General features: G+C 45.3%; 1 protein-coding gene across 1 annotated transcript in view; it reads left to right on the top strand.

Moving 5' to 3' along the window:
* PAPPA2 (pappalysin 2) overlaps positions 1-25060 on the top strand; it is a gene marked incomplete at its 5' end in the record, with an annotated part of 184615 nt that overhangs the window by 110840 nt on the left and 48715 nt on the right. Inside the window, 5 exons of the mRNA XM_019528350.1 lie at positions 2703-2874; positions 6174-6351; positions 8465-8678; positions 20288-20456; positions 23930-24062. Coding sequence (XP_019383895.1) covers positions 2703-2874; positions 6174-6351; positions 8465-8678; positions 20288-20456; positions 23930-24062 — 866 coding nt within the window. The remainder of the gene's footprint in view (positions 1-2702; positions 2875-6173; positions 6352-8464; positions 8679-20287; positions 20457-23929; positions 24063-25060) is intronic.

Below are 25060 nucleotides of genomic sequence, written 5' to 3'. Positions count from 1 at the left end.
TGTGTGTGTGTGTGTGTGTGTGTGTGTGTGTGTGTATGAGAGAGAGGAGGGGAAGGGAGGCTTGTCTCAATAAATATTTGTACGTGGTGGCTGAGCAGATTTCTTCCACATGCTTACTTGATGCAAGAGCCGGTGCCTGCAGCCATGCCACGTGGTGCTGGGAGCCAGTCGGCTCTGACACGCAAGGCCAGGTTAGGCCATGTCAGGATTTGGCTGGGAGACCTCCAGGAAGAAAATGAGAAGGCTCAGCTATACAGGTGGCAGTTTGGGATGTTCAATAGGAGTGCTGGCTCTCCTTCCAGATCCCTACCTGAAAGGAGCACTATGTTATTTGGAGGCACATCCTTTTGGGAGGGTCATAAAACCAAGGTCCTGATCAGTTGTGGTCACTAAATATATTTTTGTTAGAGTCCCTGTGGTCCCAGTTCTTGGCTAAAGTCCATCCCAGGTAATTACATTCAGCCTATTTAATTTTCCCCTGCAGCTGTAATTGGATGCAGCATTCCTGTTGTGTAGTGTCGCTGTTTTTTTGGGTACAGAGCTGCTGCGTTTTACGCAACAGCTGCATTTCATTGGTGGGGAAAGGATCTTCCCCCAGCCCTTACCTATGTTTCATGGATGAAAAGCAATGTAATTATAGTAATGTGTGCAAGTGCTTTGAGATCCTTAGCTGAAAGGTGCTGGAAAGGGCTGCTCTTACTATTATTTCCTGGAAACACATGGCAGATGGATGGGAAATCCCACTTCTGAATCTTCCCCACTGTCTCCCTAATAAGTATATGTAGCTTGTAAAGGGAAAGTGTTACTGTTTTTAACTGTATTCCTGTGCTATGTTGAGGCACCAGCTGAGATGAGGACTTCAGTGTGCCAGGTGCTGAACTTGAGATATGCTGGCATGTGCTCCCAGCCCCGTGGAGCTTAAAGTCAACATGGACAAGACAGAGCATAGAAAGGGAAGTGTCAGGGTCATGAAAGTGACACACAGAGAAAGCGTATCTTACCGGAGATGACTTAAAGAATGTATGAATCAGACAAGATACCAGGTCAGTTCCTGAACCCCCAAAGCACCCATCCTCATGCTATGTTGCTGTTGTGGTAAATGAGCTAGAATTCATGTCTGGATCAATAAGGGCAACAAGAATGCTTCTTGCTGAATGTAGATAAGGCCTAAATCATTGGCCCCCACATATTATTCGCTCACAGACATCTGAGGTCACCTCCATGTTTAGTGCTGCCACTCTGTAACTTCTGTGCTGGTGTTATGTGTGGGATTCAATCAGAGATGGCCTTGAAAAAGGACAGGAAGGGACACAGCCAAGTGAAAAGGGTTTGAAAGAAAAATTGGGGAGGGGCATCTGAGCTCTCCCACTCTCTTCCATTGTGTGCTAGCATCATGGCATGTGCATCTGGTATGCAGACCTCTCCTCTTTAGGTGTGAGTCCATTGCTCAAGCATTCTTTCCAGGAGCTGGACACATATATGAATGCACACTGTGCATGTATGAGTCTTTCTGAGCATGTGGTTGAAGTGCAAGCAGCAGGTTGGCCCAGGGACTGAAGGGGATTGCCTGGGACTTGGATGATCCATTCATGTCTGGGCTTTAATCTGCTTCCCAAGGCTTTGGCTGCACAGCAAGCTCTGCAAGAGTTGCCAAAGTGTATAAAAATACTCAGATCTTACCCTCCCACACTCACCCCAACAGGTATTTCCCAAAGGTTGGCCTGAGAGCAGTGTGTGCATGGGGGGTTGTGTGTGGATCAGATTGCAGAGGTGATAGTATATGTGAGTATTGTGTTCTGCTATTAATTCACCCGTCTAAATGGTTAGAGGTTCCCCTGTGGATGTCCTTGGCTGTAAGGTAGCCTACAAAACGGGCTTTCTTCATTCCCTCCTGCATTTCCACCTCATTTCTGGGAAGAACTACCCGTTAGTGCTTGGCTTGAAGCAAGCATGCTTTCATTAGAGGTAAGGAGGAGTCATGTTACAAATTTTGTAAAGTAAACCTAAGTCTCTGGGGAGTCCTATGCTTGCATGTGGGGGCTGACCTCCATGAAGCAAATCCCTTCTGGCACTGTTTGTGTCTGGGCTTGAGGCTGCGAATTCTGCTGCAAATATCTCTGGCAGGGCTGGGGTCTTCACTGTGTTCTTGTTCCAGGGTGCCTTTTAAGCTGGTCAGATGAGCGCAGCCACCTCCTTATCTCAGTTTCACTCAGCCACATGAAGCAGTTCCAGGGAACTCTGACTTACAAGGGCCAGTGAGCTCCAGGGTGTCAGGGATGCCTGGTGGAGATGTAAAAAGTAGATACCCAACTAGTGGCATTTTATGGCCCAATCCTGAGAGATGCTGAGCACCTACAACTTCCATGGGCAACTGAAGAAATTCAGCACCTAAGCTATTATTTCCTAATGAAAAGCTTAGAAAAGAAAAAGTTCTGCTGTGGCTTCTCAGTGGGGATGTATTCCCCCCTAAAATCAGTGGAGCTACACCAGCACAGATCCACTGAGAATTTGGCTCAGTGCTCTTAAAGAGACACTCTCAGGGGGAAAAACATCATATATTAGAAAGATTTTTTTACATATTTTGCTACTTAGGTGATTAAATATGTTCCTTATTTTACCATTTATACCATTTAGTTATCTTAATGTTTGTACAACACTTTAATGCCACAGCTTTTGTTATCTTGTCTCTGTCTCCTCCACAGCAGTACCCAGAGTACCAGTGGGGAGCACAGCAGCTGCCTGCCACTGCAGCTCGATCATGCCGCCATCGTGAACTGCACATCCAGTGCCCCGGGACATATGAAGTGTGCTGTTACCTGTGAAATGGGATTTGCCCTCCATTCCAGCAGTGGAAAGGGTTTGAGTCCCATGCAGGTGAGTTGATAGTTGGGTGCAAGTAGAACCCCCCATGAGATGTATCTGAGCAACTGCTGGTTAAGGCAGACTTGTATGGAGCTCACATTGGGTTGGTCATGAGTACCATGTTGCTCTGCCTGTAAGATTTGGTCCTTACCCCTGTCATATTCTCAGTGCTGGTCCACCATTCACAGCAATACTAGGGCCCCTTCCCATTCCAGTCCTGGGTCCTGGCAGGTTAACCAGCCTGGGACCTGTTCTGCACAGTGTTTGCCCGTCATACTGAACTGAAAGGTGCTTTTGTGATGCAAAGAAATATCTGAAGTTCTTCTGTGGTGATTGATGGTAAAGAAAAACATTTCAGGAATCTCTTTTCTGGAATACGTTAAGTAGAGACTCACCTGTTATGGGGCAGATCCTACAGGGTCACAACTTGATCTCATTTCTGCTGGAATGCAGAAGAGAAGTGCCTCAGAAATCCTTCACTGTTGCTTCTTCCTGATGGTGCTGTCTTGGATGGGGGCTGAAGTGAGCAAGAAGGGGAGGAAACCATCCCCTCAAAGTACTGTCTTCCTGGGGCCCTTCTTTTCCGCTGTAGGCTTCACTACCTTTGGCAAGCTGTTTCAGGTCACATTTAGTGCGTGAGTGTTTTGGTAAGGTAGGTGGGATGCTTGGGGGGAATCTCTCCCCCTTTATACAGCCTTCTCAGCCCATCCGAATGCCACCCAGCTTTTTCCTGTGCTCAAAATACCCCTTGTATCTGCACAGTGGAATTATCATGGGTGATCCCAGGAGGTATGAGGGCCCAAGACCTCAGTCACTGCCACATTTTGCCACTGTAAGTGCATTCAGTCCCATAATGCTGATTTACCTTAGCTGAAAATATGGCCCTTTGTCAATAGATGGGCCTAAGTTTAAAACTGGAGTAACAATGGTTTAGAGCTTTAAGATTTTAATCTCACAGCATAACAGGCTCAATATTTCTTGTGATCATCTTTTCTATCTATGCTGTTTATATACCCCTCATAACCACAGTGCCCGATCACCTCACACTGACAACATTTATGTCTGTGAGGTAGGAAGGATATACAAATAGCTAATACAAAGGTGAGCCCTGAAAAAGCTGTTTTCTTTATTTCAGTACGTTGGGTCTGACTAATGGATTAAGTCTTCCCATACAGCATTTGCAAACTCAGTTTGTTAGATAAAAGGATTTCTATCCAGAAAGAAATCCAAAAGAAACTGGAGGGTTTTGCAATTAGGCAGTGGGCTGCTAATTTCCCACTTATGGTATAGAAACAGATCTGGGATCATAGAAACAGACTGAACAAGTGACCTAGAGCTGCAGAGGCAATGGTTAGAATACCTTAAGGTCTCTGACATGTTTTCAGTTTTAAAGATAAAGGTCATTTCATTGTTATTGATTAGAGAAAAAATAGGTTATAAGTGAGATAACTGGCAGGGGTATGGAGTCTTTTCTTCCCTTCTAGCTCACTAGTTCTAACACAGTCCAGCTCAGTAGTGTCCTACAAGTCAATATGAAAAGAAGTTAGGCCCAGTTCATAGAAGGCAAGGATGTGCATCAGAAAAATGCACAAGGATGTGCATCACTGGAGCTGGCCCCATTGTTAGCTATCTCAACAGGGAGACCACAGTCTGAATAGCTTCTGGGGATGAAACTTTCCTTGAAATGAACCATGAAGGTCTCAGTAGAGTCATTTTGGCAAGGTGCATAGTACAGTCTGTACTGTCCCTTCTCTGTTACTAGAGAAAGGGTACACATTTCTGAGGCTGTCTGTCTGGCTCCTGTAATGAGTGCTGAACAGGAGAGCAAAAGCTGAAGCAAGGTAGAGAAAGATGTAGGTATAAGGAGAATTAAGGGAAAGCTTCCCTGAGGCTGAAAGTAGGCCAGACCTGGAAGGGACACTACCAAGACTGCATCTGTGAATGTGCTTACCTACAGGTTAGATGGACACTGAGAGGAGAGGAACATTACAGTGCAAAGATTAGTCAGGCAGCTGGATGGATTTAGATGGGCCATTTGGCCCCTGTTTCTCCCAGAAGGTTATTAATCATGTGGCTGCCCAGCTAATCCCAAGGCAGATGTGATTGGACAGCAGGTCCTGTAACACACTCTGATGTGTTCTCAACCAAAACATAATGTTCTTTTTGCTTCTAAAATGAGGCCGCACAAAAAAATCTGCCTAGTGTGAGTTTTCTACATTTGGCAGTTGAATGGGAAATATCTAGGCAGAGCTGGGTCTGTGGCTGCAACAGTTGATGGTAGGTTACAGGTGCCCCTCTGCAGTGGCCCTGGCACTGGCTTTCTAAAGTGTCATAGGACAGTGTCACCCATGAAGGCTCTAGTATGGTATGAGTCCTTGTGAGATGAAGACAGTAAGTTTAACTTGGGTCTTATCTACAGTGCAGATATATTCATAGTTTCTTAGCCCTGGTAGTATAATGGATGAGGTCCTGGATTTGAGACACATTCAAGGTGAAAATGTGGATTGAGTGGTTTGTGGCCTTACATTGCAACACAAGATATTTAGATTAGATTTTAGTAAGACTTTTCTAAGTATGAAGGTAGTTAAGCACTGACTCATTGTCTAGAGAGAATGTGGAAGCTTCAACCTTGGAAGCTTTTAAGTTCATGTTAGGCAAATATTTACCAGGGATGTTATAGGCAATGATGATCCTAGTTTGAGCAAGGATTGGTTTAAATAGCCTCCTGTGGTCTCTTCCAGCCCTATTTTTCTGTGGTTCTGTGATCTGCACCATCAGGCTCATGGTTAAAGCTAGTGCAGCTCATCACGTTCATATTCTTTTCCAGGTAGTTCCCATGTTGGTCTATATGAATGATTCTCAACAAGGGTGCCACAGCCCCCTGGAGTGCTTTGAGATCCTTTCAAGTATGCTACAGGGTGCTATCTATGCACATTGGTGCCATGCAGATTGGGATATGCTCCACTGCAGTGTCTATAAAAACAACATTGTTGAGAAACTCAGTTACCATAGGCTCAGCCCATCATTACACTGTAAGCATGTTGAACCCTAATTTATTCTACTGTAGATAACTCTTACATTGTCTGCATGGCCCATTGTGCCATACAGAGCTTCACATCTATTGGCATCCTAGAGATGGCAACATGAACATATACGCTTTACCTAGAAGCAGGACTCATTTGAGCATGATATTCTAATGGGAGAAGTACAACTGAAAACTCTTTGAAACCCATGCCAGCCTTTCTGGTGATGTGGTAACTTTAGTCTAAACCCATTCACAGAAATCAGAAACAGCCATGTTTTCTCTTTAGAAAGAGGTTCTGCTGACATGTAACTCGGGACAGTGGGACAGATCTGTGACCTGTGATCCTGTTGGCTGCGGAGTTCCTGACCAATCGCTTGTGTACTATGCTGAGTTTTCCTGCCCTGAAGGGACCACATACCTGAAGCAATGCTCCTTCTCCTGCGTCAAGCCAGCTAAGCTTCAAGGTATGGGATTATCTGCATAGGAATTTAATCCTGATTTTGGTACCACATGCATCTGTCCAGTTTCTTTCTCAGTCAAGTCTTTCTCTTCTTGTCCCTATTGGTGTTATCCTGACACTGCCAGCCAAACAGAGTCTAGGTTTGTGAAGTCTCCTGGGAAGCAGTGCACCATCCAGCTCCATATATACTATGAGCCCAACACTCTGCAGATATTCACAACCACCCACTGGGCATTTCCTGCCTGCTACCTCAAATTGCAGGCACATACCTCCTGTATCTTTATGAAACCCTAGCCACCTCTGTTAGCCCCAGGACAGTGATCTAGAAAGTTGAGAAATAGTACACCAGTGCAGTTGGCCAAACAGGGATCGGGGGGGGTTCTACTGAAAGCAGTCAGGATTATGGATGGGAAATCAAAAAATGTCACTGAGGTATGTTGATCTATGGAACTGGACTGGGTGTTGTCACAGAGACCTCAGACCCTAACTACAGCCTGGTGTCCCCTACCACTCCGTGTCCTCCTACCAAAGCCATCAATAGCTACAGCTGTGGTTTTAAGCCAAATTAGAGAAAAAGACCTACTGTTATTGTCTACCCAGGACTCAGCTGGACGGGATTTGGGGCTAATTACTTGCACAATGCCAAACATTGGGGCTTGGTGTGAGTTTCCACTAGCCTATTCTCTAACAGTCTCATACAACAAATCATTTTAATGGGTGTCCCATTTATGGAGACATTTATAGTTGAAATGTAAGAGAATTGCTCACCTGTTTCATCAAAGGCGCACAATGCTGTAAATTAAGTTTGATTTCATGACAGCAGGCATGTCTGCAGATCCCAGCAAGAACTGATCAAAGCATTGTGTGTAAGCGCCATAGCCCTACTGTTTGACAGGCCAAATTCTGAATTGCACAGTACCATCACATTCAGGGGAGCTGACAGTTGCAAAGAAGGGTGGGAACTCCATTTGTTAAATCATCTGTGTGTCCTGGAGTTCACTAACAGCCTGATCTTGCTCCTGCTGAAGTCAATGGGAGTTTTGCCTCTGGCTTCCTTGGTAAAGGAGCTGGCATATATGCAGAAGTTGCTTCCAGGGTCTGAAATGATTCCTGAGGATGTTAATTCAAGTCTGTTGAACCTAGCAGAGAAAGTCAGAGGGTCCAGTTGATGTCACTGAGCCACTGGGGCAGGAAATTCCCTGATTCTTGTTCTCTTTGGAGACAAACTGAGTTCTCTCCACTACATACAGGCTTTACAAGTACACATTTGGTGACTGGGGCTTAGTTGCCTGTTGTGGTAACAGTGCGCCAGCAAGAGCAAATTCCTATTTACTTCTTATGCTGTGTACACTCTGGAAGGCCAACAGCTGGGTTTTGTCCAACACAGTTATCAGATCAGACAGTGTAAAAAGGTGATGTAAGGATGTACTGTTTTTCCAGTTGCTTTTCTGAATATTCCTATCTATCTGTCAGAGGAATGTCTAAAATACTGGTCTCTGCAAAGCACTGACAGAACCCTGATGCATAGCTATGTCATTATTAATTAGTAATAACTAATTATTATTAATTGCATAACACCCAAAGGCCCCAGTTGAGTGTCACTGGCCCATTGCAGTAAATAAACATGTCAGCATAACAGAGAGATAATTTCTATTGGAGACCGTTTACATCTTAAGCCCAAGATAAGGTACAAATGAAAGATCTGGGAAAGAGTGAGGAAACAATGAGATGACTGGGATGAGTGTGGTAAGCAGCAGTTATAGCATGCTAGCATCATCAAGTTTTGTTATAAGCATCAGAGCCAGAGAGGGGGTTAAGGGAGTGGAGGTTGAACAAAGTTTGAGGAGCTCATCAAGTTACTTTGCAGAGAGGCTTGCTTCATGCTTTAGGTGCTGCTTTTTTAACTTACCTCTGGGCTCAAGCAGTCAATTAAGGACTGGACCACATGTCCAGTGAAGTCAGTGGTTTTGTTTCCATAGACTTCACTGGCTTCAGCATCAGGCTCTGAGAGCAACTTTTGCAAGTTACCAGGCTTCTAGAGATGCATTTGTTGCCTGTAGCCCTGATGTAGCCATCCTGCATTTTGAGCACACTCTGCTTCTCTCTCTTGGAGCTAGGAATGAGTCAATGGCTGACCTGCCTTGAGGATGGACTCTGGTCACTCCCAGAAGCCTACTGCAAGCTGGAATGTGATGCTCCTCATGTAGCTGCCAATGCCAAGCTGCTGGTCAATCGATGCCTGCAAGGGAACCATGATGTTGGTTCTGTCTGCCGCTATAGGTGTAAACCTGGATACCACGTGGCAGGGAGCATGGCAGGCAAACCCAGGAAGTAAGTGTGAAACTTTCCTGTCTCAGCAGTTTTGCCCATGTTTCTCTCATCCCCTTCACATGTGTTTCCTCACTTCTGATGCTTCATTTCTGATGCTTACCATAGCAGTCACCAAAGGGGATAGGATATTTGCACACTGGCTTAGGAGCTTAACTGTGTGCAGTTCACAGATTTTTTTTCCTGGTGTTCATGTGCATGTGCATGTACGTACACACACACACACACACACACACACACACACACACACACACACACACACACACCATAAAGAACCCCCCTCCCCCAATGAAGCATGTGTATTTGCAACTGAGCTGGTGGAAGAAAGGTGTAATAGCTCCTTGTGCACCCCTTCTGCCCCCCACCCTGCAATGTTGTACAGTCGATCACACTTGTGTAGTTGACATCATCATCATCAGATCTCAGGACCTAAGTATGGTTAGACTGGATTTGGACTCATATAGGAGACATCAAAAAAACAGCAAGAATTTCTCTCCACTATACACCCAGCACTGCTAGGGGCATCTGCTCCCAGCTGCATGCAGTAAACCCAGAAATGCAGTGGTGAAGCTGATCTGGGAGCACTGCCAGCAGTTGCCTTCCAGAGTTCTGCCTACGTTGTTTCATAGTTTCAAAGTTTCTAGGGTCAGAAGGGACCTGAGTAGATCATCTAGTCCGACCCCCTGCCATGGCAGGAAAGGGTACTGGGGTCAAACGACAAATTCTGTTGTGTTTGAGTGCAGTAATGACATGCAAGTGAATGAAAGCATACTTGAAAGTGGAAGCACCTAGCCCTGGGGATGTGGTGTAGACTTACCTTCAGCGTCTTCCTGAAGTCACTATGGTGATTCCATAGATGATACCTTCCCTCATGGCCACCTATCCTGCATGCACTTCACTTGTGGTTAGTTCTGTTGAATTCAATGAGACAGTTCACTTGCTTAAAGTTAAGAATGTATGCATGTGTTTGGAGACTCCTGGCTTTCATCAGTACACAGCTAATGATCTAGCCTGAAACATTGTGTGGTTGAAGTGGTTGTCTTTCACTTGAGTAGTAAACACTCACTTTTGAGCGTTTGTGGTCATGAAAGATCAAGTAGTGGTTTTCCCTGGAGGTGGCAGGTTCACCCTCATATCCGAGTTAAATTTCAACTCAGACAGTTGTATGTTCTTTGGGGAAAATATTCTCCAGAGTGGGAGAAGGTAGTGGTGATTCAGTGGCACTGATCTCTGAACTAGACCATTACCATGACATTAAAGGATTCTGCAGTGTCTTTTTGTGTGGCATCATCAGCTGAAGTCCTGGCCAGTTCTAGTCACTGGAAACTTCAAGGCAGCTTTTGTATTCTCCCCAGTTTCAAATCAGGTAAGTACACTCTAATTGTTTAATTTCCTGTCCAGTTTAAATTGAATGCAACTTTCATCTTTCCTTCCTCCTCTTACTTAGATAACAGTGTTTCTGTGCACTGTGAAGAGTGGCCATATTTACCACCCTATAGTGGATTAATTGGTTCTTGTACACACTTTACAAAGTGTTAGTAAGTGGCCTCAGGCTGCAAGGACCTAGACTAAAGTGCAATCAGTATTGTAAGGAGTAATTGCTTACAAACCACTTTGCATACCATGTGATTTAGGCCTGGCTTTCTCAGGATGCAATTTGATTAACGTTATTGTTAATTTTAGATATTATCATCATCACCATGATTATACGTAGAAGCTCAGGTCACAGACCAGAGTCCTATTGTACTAGATGCTGTATAAAACCAGAACAAAAACATGGGCCCTTTGTTACCGTTAACATAAATTAATATATGGAGGTCCTCATCCACACTCCATTAATGTCAATAGGATCCCTTACTTGTATGATTATGTCTTGGTTTATGAATCAGTGTTGGAAGCACCTCAAGTGTCATCTAGAGGTTACTAATTCATTAATCAGTCATACCTCTAAGCCATCTGCAATCAGTAGAACATGTTGCCTTATACCCACAATATAAACTGCTCAGACCTGCTTATCTATGCACAGTACATACTGTATGCTCCCATAAAGGCACTGACTCTAGCTGTTAAGGAGCTTTCCTACCATTATGTCAAGACTCTTCTTGAATTATGAGATGAGCTGGGTGGAGGGCACCAAACTTAACTGGTTGTAGCAATAGTGAGGAGTGAAGGGGCTTGGGGCCCAGGGAAGGCCCCTAGGGATTCTAATGGCGGGATGGCAGTGTTGGGTCTCAGTGTAACTCACTAGAATGAGGCTTTGGGCATCTGAAGGTTTTGCAAACCTACTGAGCTCTCTTTGCAACGTAAGTTTGAGTGGCCATTCATTTCATACTAGCAGGACCTGGGCAGAACATGTTGTAGTGCAGGTCTATCCCTCCAGCTCTTGCCATGCCACTTCCACAGTCTGGAACTCTTGTCCCTCACAGGACCTGGTTGGGCTGGCCACAGTGTGATCATCACTACACACAAGGACTTTAGTGAGGGTCCTGCTATTTTCAAGGTGATTCATTTTAAATGAAGGTTGTTGTGTTAACTGTAGATCTGGGGTTGTACAAATAGGTGGTCTTTAGGTGCTGTATTGTTGTGTTTATGCATTCGGTAGTTCTTATTCTTTCTATAATCCACTTTCACTGTCTTATTTATATATGACAATAGCACTAAAAGCTCCCAGTCAGGATCTGGGGCATGACTATGCTAGGTACTGTACATACACATTAAGAGTCTCTTCCCCAAACAAGTTATCATTTAGGGTACAAACAGAAGTGACATTTTTCATGAGATCTGGCCCCTGAAAATGCCTTACAGCCATGACCTAACACACATGCACAGGTGCAGAGCACTTCTAAAATGGCCAACCATGCAAAAAATTAACCCTATTCTAATCAGGTAATAGATTATGGCACTGTGCTTTAGTGCATCTATGGGAACTTGTGTTACCTCAAGGGTTAATTTTCACTTAGGGGCAGATTTGTCAGTGGAGGAGTGAAGGGAGCAGCAGCAGCTGTGGGGCTGCTACGCCCAGCCTGAGCTGGAGGGGGGTAGAACAGAGCCCCCTCACCTGGAAAGCCCAGTCCCAGCTCCCTCCAGTACCCTTGTTGGGGGCCTCAAGGCAAGGGGCTCTATTTCTCTCCACCACCAGCTCAGGTCCAGCATAGCACCCCTGCAGCTGCTGCTGCTCCCTAAATTTCCTCTCCGCTGACAACCCCAGACTGGGAGGCGGGGACGGGGCTGGGAAGAGGGATGGTCCTGGCCAGCGCTCCTGCCTGCTGGCCAAAAGGGCTGGTGCAGGCAGGCTCAATTCCCCTCTGACCCAACAAGCAAACTTCTGTTGGGTTAGGGGGTGCTCTAACTCATAATGTTTTCTGTAAAGCACCATGAGTTAGAGCAGGGCCTTGAATGTCTGTCAGTTCTCTTAAAGAGACAATTGATCAGGCCGACAAATGAAGCACTATAGTTTTAAAGATTTTCAGGGGTCTAGAGATACAGATATGAACTTGATGATCATCTCTAGGCCCCTACATACTTTCAGCAATCTGGCCTGAAGTGACTTAACCAAGGTCATACAAAGGGACCTGTGATATGCTCCCTTCAAACCCTACCTCTTCCCTTCCTCCAACCAATTACCCATCCCATTTTTCTGAACTCCACTGTTTTGTCACTTATTGTCTCAGACTTGGATACTGCTCCAGTTGTGTTGTAATTCCCTCTGCTCTGTTTGTTTGTTTATAATTGATTTTTTACGGGCGGGAATGCAATTACACAAAGATTTGTTTTTAAATATGTACACAAATTCTTTCTCCTAATCTCCTTATTATGTGTCCTCGAATTCCCTAATGAAGCTGCTATGGCTGATTACCCTAAGGTGGAATGTAATTAGGTAGTAATGATGCTGTGTATAGATAGAATTGCTGTGTGCAGAATGGGGGGATACAGGTTGCAATGCCAGTGTTCATTTAGCATTTCCCAGTGTTAGTACGTTTCCCTTCTAATAATAATGACATATGAACCCTGATGACCTTAATTTTCATAGATTTCATAGACATTAGGGCTGGAAAGGACCTCGCAAGATCATCTGGTCCAGCCCCCCTTCCAAAGGGCTGGAAGTCAGCTGCGGTCAGATGACCCCCAACAAGTTAATCATCCAAACGCCTAAAGAGTTTCCAGTGCTGCTAACACTGGTGCCAGTAAACAGCTGTTATCCACATTAAGAGTCCTGTAGTAGAAAGGCCTCCAGCTACCAACATCATTTCAGCACTACACTATCAGATGAGTCTGACTGACTAACTGAAAGAAGCAGGGTGGTTTGTTGACACTTTGTATTAGGGCAACTGTATGGTTGGGACGGATGGTAGACAAGCTTCTGGGCAGCCTTACAGTCAGTCCAGTAAAAGATATCACCAAAAAAACCTGGCTTCCTGGATATTTCCTGGACCATCTTGGCTACAATAACAATCTGACCCAGTTACATATCTGATTGACCAGGATTTTAAAAAAATGCCATGGCTATAAGAGCCTACACTAGCACTTGCACCTTTAGGCTATGTCTGCCCTTCCCTCTCTAGTGTTGTACAGAGTACCACAAGCAGTGTACCTACATGAATGTACTGCTCTTAATTATATATTCTACTTAATTATGTACTCAATTTAATTATATACTGTACATAATTATATATTACACTCTTAGCAGGGCTAACTAACCTGGTGGAGCGCTCCTCGAAGGCAGCTATGCTGCTCCTGATATGCAAGATAGCTTGGGTATCTCTGCAAGGCTTGACCATGCTATATGTAGATAGGCCCTCATTTACAACAGTTCATCTGTAGCATAGGGGAAGTTGTTAGAAAATGGCTGTACTATACCAGCCTGCCTTCTCCTTGCTGCCAAGAGCCTGCTCAAAAGAAGTGAACTTTACCAGAATGCTGTGGAGGCCTCCGGATTCAGAGAATGAACGATCTGCAGGCAGAAGCCCTCTGCTGGGTTTGCCCCATTCCTGTAGAGCTCTGATGGAGGGCCCAGTCCCAGTGCCATCCCAGCCACCATGGTCGATTATTGTGAGGAGTGCAGATGCTCAGAAACTGCCCCCCCCCCCCCCAACCATGCAGGGCTTCATAGGTTTTAACAAAAATTCTGGAAGACAGTGAGTAGTCAGTGCAGAATGGGTCAGGAGGTTTGTGCATGTCCAGCAGCCTGTCCCACCAAGGAGGAAGCCAGTCCCATCCTGCATTAGCTATTGCTTCCAAACCAGCATTAATGAGTACACTCCCTGGTGACCAGTTGAGGAGATAGGAGGCCGACTGCTGCTTAAGGGAGTTTTACTATAGCTTTGAGGGGTTGTGACCCTTGCTTTTGGCATGGAAACAGCAGGGTCTGGAGTGACTTCTTGTGTAACTGAATTCCTAACTGTTGCTCAGAAATTCATTTCAGTGGGAAGTTTCATGGTCAGTACGTTGTATTCACTAGGGGTGGGATTTTTCAAGGCTGCATAGGGGAATAAAATTAATGGGAACAGGGCATCCTTTTGGTTGCTTTGAAAGTCTCTGCCTACATTCCTTTTGGCAACTGTCTGCCTCAAATCCCTGTTGCTTCCTCTCCTCCTCAAAAAGCAAACCTCAGAACTATCTCCTTAATATCCAGTGAGGTAGACATAAGATACATAAGAGGCTGAACAGCAGACAGGTAGGTGAAAATTTGAGGCTGGGAGCCTTCCAGCACCAGCCAAAGAATAATTTGCACTTTACCCTCTCACTAAAATCAAAACATCCATGAGACACTTGATGAAATCAATCCTGTCATGACCTGCACGTCTTCCAGTGAGATGTCTGATCTATCCACCTTCTCACCTGGTCCAAGTACTACTGTGGATTGAAGCAGACCATGGAAGAGGAAAAAAGGGGGATGTGGGGAAAATGAAATGGAAAGAGTCAGCAGGATGGGGGCTGGAAGCACTTCAAAAGGCCACCCAGGGTAAACAAGGACAAGTGAGTGCAAGAGGGTATCTAGCCATCATACATTAGGTGGAGGGCCAGGATACAGGATTTCTCTTTCAAGCTGTAGACTGACCATCCCAGATAAAAATGCAAACAGACATCTTTCTAACAGAGCCATAAAACAGGGGAAAGAAAACATAGGCTGCCAAATGGACTTCAACTTAATTTACACCTCTAATGCCACTGATAAAGATTTACAGATTTGGAGTTGGTTGTTTCTTACCCTCTGTGGTTACTCGACAAAAGGGAGGCAGAAACCTGACATCCTGGCTTTGCTTCTATTTAGTTTACCAACAAATACCCTCTCTCCTCCTCTCCTCAGCTTCAGAATCCTTGAGTCTCCTGCTGCTGGCAGATAATATGAGCCGTGGGGTAATTTATTGAAGTCCCTCTTGGCCTTCTTACAGCAGATCCTCTGCTCCAAGTCCTGGCCACTCTAATACGCGCCTGGGAGCTGGCCAAGCTCCCTGCTGCATGGTTTGTGGAGTTTGAGAGACTGACATTCATGCCTTCACATCAAACACAGCTCTTGCAGGCCTCATAAGTCTTCCCGGCGGCCTTCACATTCTGCCCATTAAATGTCTGATTGAAAAACTTGACTTTCCCTTTTCTTTTCTTTTTTTTAACTATGTTTTACTGTGGCTTCTGGCTCCCGTGCTAATCCTAAATAAATGTTGCTCTCCCTCATCAGAAGAAATCAGTGTGTCTGTATTCCACTGTTCAGAGCAACTACAGGTTTTTAAAAGGGCCAGCTCCCCTCACCTCGACATTCCCCTCCCAGTGCCTCTCTGTAAACTGGCTCCTTAGCATGCTTGTGTCAGCAGCACAGCTGCCACTTTCTGCCTCAGGGTCAGGTAAGGACAAGTAGCCAGGAGTGGGGAATTGGCTGTGGGTGGGCACCTGGAGGCATGAGTTACTGTTAAGGGTCCAGAGGATATGCAGCGTGTGTGGTGGGGCAAGGAAGGAGGGGCTGGCAATGGAGCACCTCCAGTGCCAAATGCTCTCAGACTCCTGGAATATTCCACTGAGGGAGGTCAGCTTGCTCTGTGATAAGACTGGTTCAGTAAGCCAGGGCAGAATACAAGGCAGACCCAAAAAAGAGACAGCTGCAGCATTTGCAGTGTGGGCAGCAAGCTGCACTCCCTTCCCTAGTTACTTCTGACAAAGTGAGATTTTCCCTTGCGTGGCTTGGGTAGGATGGCAGGGAGCCGGAGGCCTAGACGTGTTAATTCCAGCACCACATCAAAGTAAAAAGCTGTGTGAAAGCTAAGGATCTTGCAAACCACACTATGCACCTGTGCAAACTGAGCATTCCTTAGATAGGCCAGAAGCTCGGGGCCCCTTCCCTGCTACAGCTCTCTTCTCTGGGAGTTGCATTGCTTCCAGATAAGTGCCTCCCATTCATTTCTGAAGAGCAACAGTGACATACAGTGGCTAGATCATTTATTCCCAAGGGACTTTTTGGTAAGAGCATGCATATGACTGTCTACATCTTAATAGGATGTTTCTTGTTTAAAGCATATTGCTGCATGACTGGGATTTTTTATACCAGTTCAACTCCATCTATATAGTGACACCAGGGCAAAGTCCCAGTGCAAGTGTGCTGGGCTGGTGTAAGAGAGGGACTTGCCTTGCCTTGATTTACACCAGTAAATTCCACCATGCTTTGAGTGCAACCACAGTGAAGCAGCCAAACTGGAGCAAAGAGCTGTAGTTGAGAAAAGTTTTTCAGTGCAGACTAGATTGTTACCCTTTATCACAAAGTTCCAGCTTTAAAACTCTGAACTTCTGAAGGTTGTTGCCAGGCAGTTGACCCCCAAGATTTTGGTTTTGTGCAAATAGAGAATCAAAACAAACCAAGCAAAAGCTAATGTTAAGTAGGATGTCTCAGCAGGGTAATGAATACAACTTCAGTCTGAAACAAAAACAATTAAATCAGTGATGCATTTAAGCCACAACAGTTCACATCCAAATCTAGGCTTCCCCAAAGTTTGTGTGGTTTCAGATCCATTCTGTTGATTCAGGTCTGCTGTTGATATATTTACTTCCCTTGTATTGTTTGTAGCTCAGATACTTGTAGTATGGTACATAAGCTGGTCAGAAGCAGGGTGGTCTTCTGAATAAAACACTGGTCTGTTTTAAAATGTGATGATGCCACTGACTTTCTGGGTGACCTTGTGCAGGTCACTTCTACCTTGCTCTACCTCCCCGCCTTTGCCTTGTCTCTCTGGTTTGTAAGTTGTCCAGGGCAGGAGAGATCCCTCTGTGTGCTTGTACAGTGTCTTGCACAACACATTGTTGAATGGGAAACTCCATGAACTTCTCAGATATAATGGAATCTAGGAAGTGTAACCACCTAGCAACTGTCCCAGCTGAGTGAAATGCAAAAAAGAAAACAAAGGAGCATAAATCACAGAAAGGCAATGGTTTCAGTTTTAATCTTGAATTTAAGAGATTCATGCTAACCGTTTCCCTTAAATAAAGTGATCCCTTCTTAGCTTCGGTCTGAGACATGTCCATTTGTAGCCCTATAAGTGCTCCAGCACTTTGTAGAGCTAAAATAATTAGAACACCAGTGGAGGTATACATACATAGGTAGCACCCTGGCTGGAGTGCTCCAGTATCCCTGCAAAGACATGCTGTCCAACCAGGGGGCAACAGGGGGCTGTTCCTTTGCTCCATCCTACATGTAAGAGATCTTATCAGTGATCCCAATCACTGACAGCCTGCTCTCTCCTCTGATGGGAAAAGGGAACTGGGCAGGCTGTGAGCCTCTCCTAGAATGCAGCAAGCTGCAATTCCCTTGATCAGGACAGCACCAGCTGCCTGACGCCTCCCCACTCTCCCTGGAGGCTAGTGAGAGAGCTGCTGCTGCCCTCCAGTGTCCCATCAGCAAGTGGCAGGCTGCTGGGACGCCACTTGTCCTGGGGCCCTGGCAGCAACAGCAGCCCTCTCTGCTGCCTCTTCCAGAGGGGTAGCAGCTGTCCTTGCTGACCCTGTGGCACAAGCAGCCCTTTCTGTCTCTGCTGCAATGGGAGCAGCAACATCTTTTGCTGTGGAAAAGAGAGCTGCAGATCCATGTCCTAGCTGGGTGGCAGCTGTGCTTTCTGGTGGGCTGTCAGAAGCCAGATGCTCTCTTTCCCACTCCTTTGGACAATAATATAAGGAGGGGCAGGTGATAGGCACCTGTCCTGGGCACCAAGTTGGCACTGGAAATACCCCTACTCCTGTAGAGACCATGGCCCAGCAGCATTCCTATGCAGGGAACTCCAAAAGAGACCCTGGTTGCTGTTGCTTTAGTTTAAGAGCAGCAGAGCTGAATCAGGCAGAGCACATGTGGACTGGTTAGAAGTTCCCAGCTGGGTAAGGCTGGTGCCCCCATCCTTGCTCTCAGACCTGTGCCCTTCCCACTCTTGGAACCTGTGTCCCCCGCTCAGAACCCTGTGCCCACCCCCGCTCTCCCGCAAAGCTTGCCTTGGGTGCCTGCTCAGCTTGTTATGCCGCTGCCCTTGGAGCACTATGGGAGGCTGGAGGACCAGAGATTCTGTCGTGCTACGTGGAAGTGTTCAGATGTTACATGTGATGCTACCAAGTGTAGTGCTACAGAAAAGTTCCTGTTTGAAACAGGAGCATTTTAGTGGTGAGTCCTCCATTTTGGTGGCTCCACAGGCACATGATCATAGGCACACTTGTATATATAGTGCTAGAAATGTAACATGTCTAAGGCTGTAATCATGTAGCATTAATTTACACCACAATCCACTTTTGTTCCCACTCCACCCACCCACCAACCACTGGGGCCTCCTGGAAGTCCTATGATAAAAGCATAGGGCTGAGTTGTAGTGGTTAGTTGACTCCACATGAAACATTTTGCATGAAGCATGCAGAGGGTGCCAGACTGGCCCTTGTCTTTCCTTGATTTTCTGCCAGTGTTAAACCATCATTGATCACTGGAAAACTTTTCTTACTGATATAGCCTAATGCCATAAAGATTTAGTGTGCTGCCCAGGGCAAGGCAACACGAATGTGCCTCCAAAATAGCCATGTTTGTAGTAGTATGCCGGCACACTGTTGGCTTGTACAGCTTTGTAGTGTAGACCAGACCTTGCTCTGCTGTTGGGGCAATTTCCTTTACCAGAGCAGGGTTATGAGAAGTTAATCCAACCCTTTGCCTCCTAGCCTTATTTCAACAATGAAGGCAGAGTTGTTTCTTTGCTTACCAGACTCTGAACATATTCAGAGGTGGGCAGGATTTGGGTGTATCTGCCTATTGTGCCCTTTAAATGTTTAGCAGTGGCTTCCTAGGTTTCTGCCTGTTGATAGTAGAGCTAGGAGAAGGGAATTAAAGAAAGACGGTTCCTGGAGATTCATACTAGATAGGTTAAAATCACAAGAACTATTGATCTTCATTCATGAAGATGTAGGTGTTGATCAGAAGCTGGAGTCTCCAAGAAGTGTCTCCAACCTCAGAAAGTACCTCTCAGTTGTCCCCCATGTGTGATGGCTTTGTCATATAGATCATTGCCAGGGATCAGATTCTGGAATAAGTGAGCCTTTCTTTTGTATTTTTTTAACTCTTTCATTACTTCTTTGCAAGGTTTTCTTGTCTTAGCAGCACACAAGACAATGTTAATCTGTTCCGACATGACAGTTCCTCTACCAGAGAGGGATTGACAGCTTTGAATGGAGTGAAGAGTTTGAAGAGTGGATAGGTGGAGGAATTGTTTAGGGTGGCATGACAAGGACTAATCATGGAGCTGGAATCAACAATTGATGAGGCTCCTTCTAGTCCTGTGTTCCCATGAAGGGGATGAAGTTAAGGGAAGGAAAATTTCAGCTGTGGAAGGTTAGTGAGATAGATTAAACAGGTATTATCTCCCCAGAGAGAAAGCAACACTACTTGGGACAGGTAAGCCTAGACTGGACAGAGCACTATGAAATGTGCAAAAGGGGCTACAGCTAGAAAGAGCAAAGGTGCAGAGCTACAGGTTTTGGGCCCTGAGTCAGCCAAAGGCTGACATGAGAAATCAATGAGACCTGAGCAGATTCTGAACACTAAGCAGTTGGTTAAATGTGGTTGAATGAGAACAGATTTCAATACATGCTTAATTGAGTTGTTCGGGTGTGGTTTAAATACATAAGATGCAGATTCAGAGAATTCATTAAGCTTAACTTTAAGCATGTGCTCATGCCTCATTCAGGTCCATGGGATATAAAGGCATTGCTGAAATGAGGCTTTTGATGTCTTTATTCTTTGATTCTGTCCTCAGGGAAAGATGCTCTGAAGGCTATGCTATGCATTTTTAATGATCATTTGCATGCCTATGAAAAGGGCTGCCTAAAATTGCCCCACATTTGTATTTCTAGAGGGTGTTACTGTTGTCACTCCTCCCCCCTCCATTTCCTCCTTCTGCTCCTTTTTAGCCTTGTGCTGCCTGATAATCAGCATGTGTTGTGGGTCTGAATTCAGTTTCCTTCCAAGATCTTAATTTGATCTTCCTTTAGGGAAGTCTTAAGCTGAAGCCACAGAAGTAATTGCCCTTAATAACTGAGGCCTTTCATTTTGTTGCTCAGGGATGTCTCTCGCGTGCACAATTCAGTAACTATCTTGTGTGCATGTTTCCCAGGAAGCTCCTGAAGATTCAGTGCCTGGAAAGTGGAGTCTGGGAGGAAGGCAGCTGTGTTCCTGTGCTGTGTGAACCACCCCCTCCTGTTTTTGAGGGGATGTATGACTGTACCAATGGTTTTGAGCTGGACAGCCAATGTGTGCTCAACTGCAGCCCCCAGAATAAAAGGGTAAGAGTGACTTCTTTAATAAGTATCACAGAGGCAAAACAAGCCAACTCCAGGGCACCCTGGTATTGCCATGGCATGGCCTGAAGGCAGTGTATTTGCCTAATGAGACTTACTGCAAAGGATACCCCCATGCAGCTCTGAATTTATTTGCTGAAACACAAGTTCACAGTATCCTGGTTGCATTCATCAGCTTGGGTGGGATTTACTTGGGAGTCAGGCAGAGAAATTTTCACTGAAGCTTTTCAAGTTGGAAGAGCATTCTTTTGCTATCCCCTTAGTAGGACTTGGGACCCCCGCCTTGTAAACACTGAGCCACATGCTTAAAAATACATATTTAATACCTCTGACTTCAATGGGACAATTCTTGTGTCAAAACTAAAGTGGATGGAGCTAGCTGGTGAGTGGAGCTAAAATGATGAGGAACCTAAAAAAGGGCCCTGATCAATAGAGCACTTTAGTTTGAAAGGGATTTAGGTATGTGCATAAAATTAAGCACGGTAAGTGTTTTGCTGAACTGTGAACTAGACTTGTTTGTTCAGTCTGAACTCCTGAGAATTGAAGACAGCCTGGACTGACTCAGGATCCTGCGTTTGAAACCAAGTCTCTCTCAACACTTTTTTTACTGGCCCACCATGGCCATTCCCAGATCCTTTTTCTGTAGAAGGGGAATATGGATAAAATACAGATCTGTACCAGATCTGAACGTTAATACTGCTTTTTTGATTTATCATGCTGTTTGGCACACAAGCTAAGGAAGAAAACTGCTCTTCTCCTGGCAGGGCTGTTGAAGTCCATTTTAGTTTAGTAACACTGAAATATTGTGTGTGTGTGTGTGTGTGTGTGTGTGTGTGTGTGTGTGTGTGTGTGTGTGTGTGTGTGTGTGTGTGTGTGTGTGTGTGCACAGCAAGTATTACTGGGTCAAGGACAATGATGGGGGGCATTTTGACTCACAGCTTGTCTCTTTCTCTGTTCTAGTGAAAATGTTCCAACCCAAACTGAGCCCCACACCTCATCTGGCCTTGGCACAATGATCTGAAAGCTGCTTTAAATAGTTCAGTGTAAAATAATTCAACAAGCTCAACTTCGACACTATTTTTAGCAAATGAACTTTAGTCTCTAGTCTCTATTCTGTTCACAAATTACCTGTAAACTTTTTGTAGTCTTCTAAAGATCTGTTCAGTCCTCAAAATGATTTGGCAGATAGTTTCCTATGTGAAGAAGGTATCACTTGAAGTTTATATGCAGATTGGTCTAGTGATTGAGGAATTAGCCTTGCATTTGAGAGAACTGGGGTCAGTCCCTAACTCTGCCACAGACTTCCTACTATGGGTTAAGGGCGGGATGGGCAAAGTCTAGCCTGCGGGCTGGATGAGGCCTGCAGCAGACTCCATTTCCCAGCACCCCTGCCTGCATTGCTGTGGCCAGGCTCCATGGAGACCCCAGCAGTGGCAGCAGGGCCAGACACAGGCACGGGCAAACTGGGCGGCCGCCCAGGGCCTGGACAAAAAGAGAGGCCAAGAATGGTAATTTTTTTTCCTTGTCCAATTATTATTATCATTATCTCTGGCGAAGCAGGCCCAATAGTAAAAATTCACCCAGGACCACCAGGAGTCTAGGTACGGTGCTAAGCAGCAGCGCCATGACAGCGCAGGGCCAGGGCTTCCATGGAGACCAGACCCAGCAGCACTGGCAGGGCACGCAGCTGGGCAGGGAGCCACTCTGGGACTGGGATCTTGCGGGTGTGACAACAAGGTCTGAAACTGGGGCAGAGCTGTGATCTGCTGCCCAGATGCCCCTGCCCAGAGCATGCAGGCAGTGGATCATGGCTCTGCCCCAGCTCACCACTGCAAGATCCCAGCCCCGGCTGCAGAGCCCCTCCCCAGCCAGTCATGCACCCTGCCAGTGCTGCTGGGGCTGGTCCCCATGGATCTGCCTTTTTGCCCACCCCTGGATTAGGGGTTTAAAATAGGTGTAAGAGAAATGTAATTGAAAATTTTCCATGAATACTTGTTTGCCATGCCTTCTGATGATGTTCTTGTAAAGGAAAGCCTTGCCTGCTGAACTGTTCCTGAATAAACAGAGGTACAAAGCTGTTTGCTGACCATTCATTGGAAGGCCTGGTCACCTGCAGGCTGTCACCTGATTCCTGGCTGCAAACCTGTCAGCTGGGATGCAGATATATGGGGTCTGAACCAGCTGCCTCAGTGGACCAGCCACCAGCCCTGTGACACAACAATACTGGTATTGCTTTGCAAAGCACAGTGCAGACTCTATCCTGTCTGCTGCTGTCATCTACATTTCAGAACATTCTCGTTCTGAGTTGTAAATACCTAAATTGGGCTTTCTTTCTCCCAATTAAAGGAAGCTTTGCATATGTTGTAGATGGTGCTGTGATGGTGCAGATACTAATAAAAGAGATCAAACCCATCACTTAGGAGGCAGCTATGAGTTGTGTATGAGGCTCAGCTCACCTCCCTTAAAGGACTAGACTAACCACAGCAGTTATTCCCCCTGTAATATTTCTGTAAGAAACTATGATACAACCTCATTATAACAAACTCCATCTTTCAGCATTCGCAATGGCAGGAAGTGATTGTCTCATGATGATGATGCAGCAGTTTGCAGAGGCAGAACGTGGTAGTTGTGCTCCCTCAAGTCACAGTGCTCAGGGTAGTAGTGGCTGCCATGCTGCCAGCAGTGACTTGGAAGTCAGTCAGTAGATGCAGCAGCTGCTATTTGGCACCCTGCTCCTTCTTTAAGTAGGTATCTAGGGCTGCTGCCCTAGCTGCCCTCCCTTTTAGTTATGCTACTGGCAAATTGACTGACCCTGTAAGAATGAACACACTCTCTTAATGAACTTTACTCCTGGTCCCATGGGTTTGTTAAGATTAAGTTGTACTGTAATTGGCACTGTCAACAGCTCTGTTTGTCTTTAAATAGATAATAAGTAGCTAAAAGGCTAGAAGCAGCTGGAGATTCCCTTTTGTGTGTGCTCAGGGAGCATCTGCTAATGTTTTAGCACAGCTGGGCAAAGCCCTGTTTGAGTAAGGTCATAACTGCACATACTTTCTGAGAATGGGCTTGCCTGGGAGTGGGGTTGCTTATTGTCAGGTTACCACTGGGCCATCATGCACAAGGGCTATTGCAACCATCTCGTTAAAACACATTAAACAAATTTGCTTTACTGTCAGAAGATTGGATGGTCCACTTCAGCTTGTCTTAGGGCTACATGCTTTCCTTGAAGTCCATTGGGAATGTTGCCTTTGATTTCAGTGGGAAAAAGGTAATTCTAAACTTCATTTTCTGAAATTGATGCAAACAGGAGGTAGATTCTTTTTTACCATTATTCATGTAGCCTAGACAATGGACATGGGTAATGTTATTTGTGTAAAAAAAACCCTGCAAATTCAGAGAGCCCTGTGCACTGACTGAATGTAACAGTAATATGGAATCAGGTCTCTTGCATATTTTAGGTTCCCATCCTGTGCACCAAAGAAGGCTTATGGACAGAGGAGTTCAAACTGTGTGAGAATCTGCAAGGGAATTGTCCGCCACCCCCAGAGCTGAATTTTGTGGAGTACAAGTGTGAACAAGGGTATGGAATCGGTAAGGACAAAAAAAGCACATTGATTTCTGATTAAATCCCCTTTTTTCTTGGAACAGGCTGCTTATTGAATCAACCAGGTCTACTGCTACCCCTGAGGACTAGCTGGAAGGTCATGATGACTCTCCTGCAGTAATGATAAAATTTATGACCAAATTCTGTTTTCTTTTTAGTCTTCTTCCTGAACATAAAGCCAATGGGGCTGCTTATGCATATGCATAACATCTGTTCATGTTAGTAGCAGAGTTTTAAAGCTAATGGCTTAATTGTAAAGATCTGTCTTTCCCCCAAGAAAGGGGAATATGTCAATGAATATGGCAAACTTAGTTCTTTGTCATAGCTCACAAGTCTTTGCCATTGTTTCTCTTACAGATGGTTGTGACAGTGATGATGGCAATGCCTAGAGGGGACTGCATGAGTTATAGCCCCATGTAACTGGGTGGTTTTGCTCTGCCAGGGTCCATGCAAGCTGTTTCTTTGGTGTAGGCCTGCTTGGATTTATCTCTTTCCTGTTTTAGAGGAACACTATGACACTCAGTCAGAGTTGCCACATTTCCCTTGGCTTTGTGGCTTAATTGAATGTTAAAGCAAAACCCACATAATTTCAAAGCAAACACATAAATCACCCAACTTTGATTAAAACTGGGCCCAGGCTTGTACAAAAGCATGGTAAGTTTTGCTAGACTTTTGATGAAGTGAGCATGAATTTGAGATTTTGATGAAACCCATGTATTTTCCCATGGTTTGGGGGTTCAGCTGGAACATTGTGTTCAGCTGTAACGTGGCTATATTTCTTGCTATATTCATTTTAAGAAATAGAAAGAGCAGCACTTGAAGCACACTGAGTTATTATCCTAATAGAGAAAAATATTACAGATAGGGCATCGCACTGCTGTTCAGAAGACTTGGCTTTTATTCCCAGATCTGCCACTGACTTCCTGAGTGACCTCAGACACATTCCTTTTTCTTTCTGTGTCTCTGTTTCCCCTTTCCCCCCACC

The sequence above is a fragment of the Gavialis gangeticus genome, unplaced genomic scaffold, assembly GCF_001723915.1.
Source record: "Gavialis gangeticus isolate Ggan-Ray unplaced genomic scaffold, GavGan_comp1, whole genome shotgun sequence".
Classification (NCBI taxonomy): domain Eukaryota; kingdom Metazoa; phylum Chordata; order Crocodylia; family Gavialidae; genus Gavialis; species Gavialis gangeticus.
This window is presented reverse-complemented; position numbering and strand designations above follow the sequence as displayed.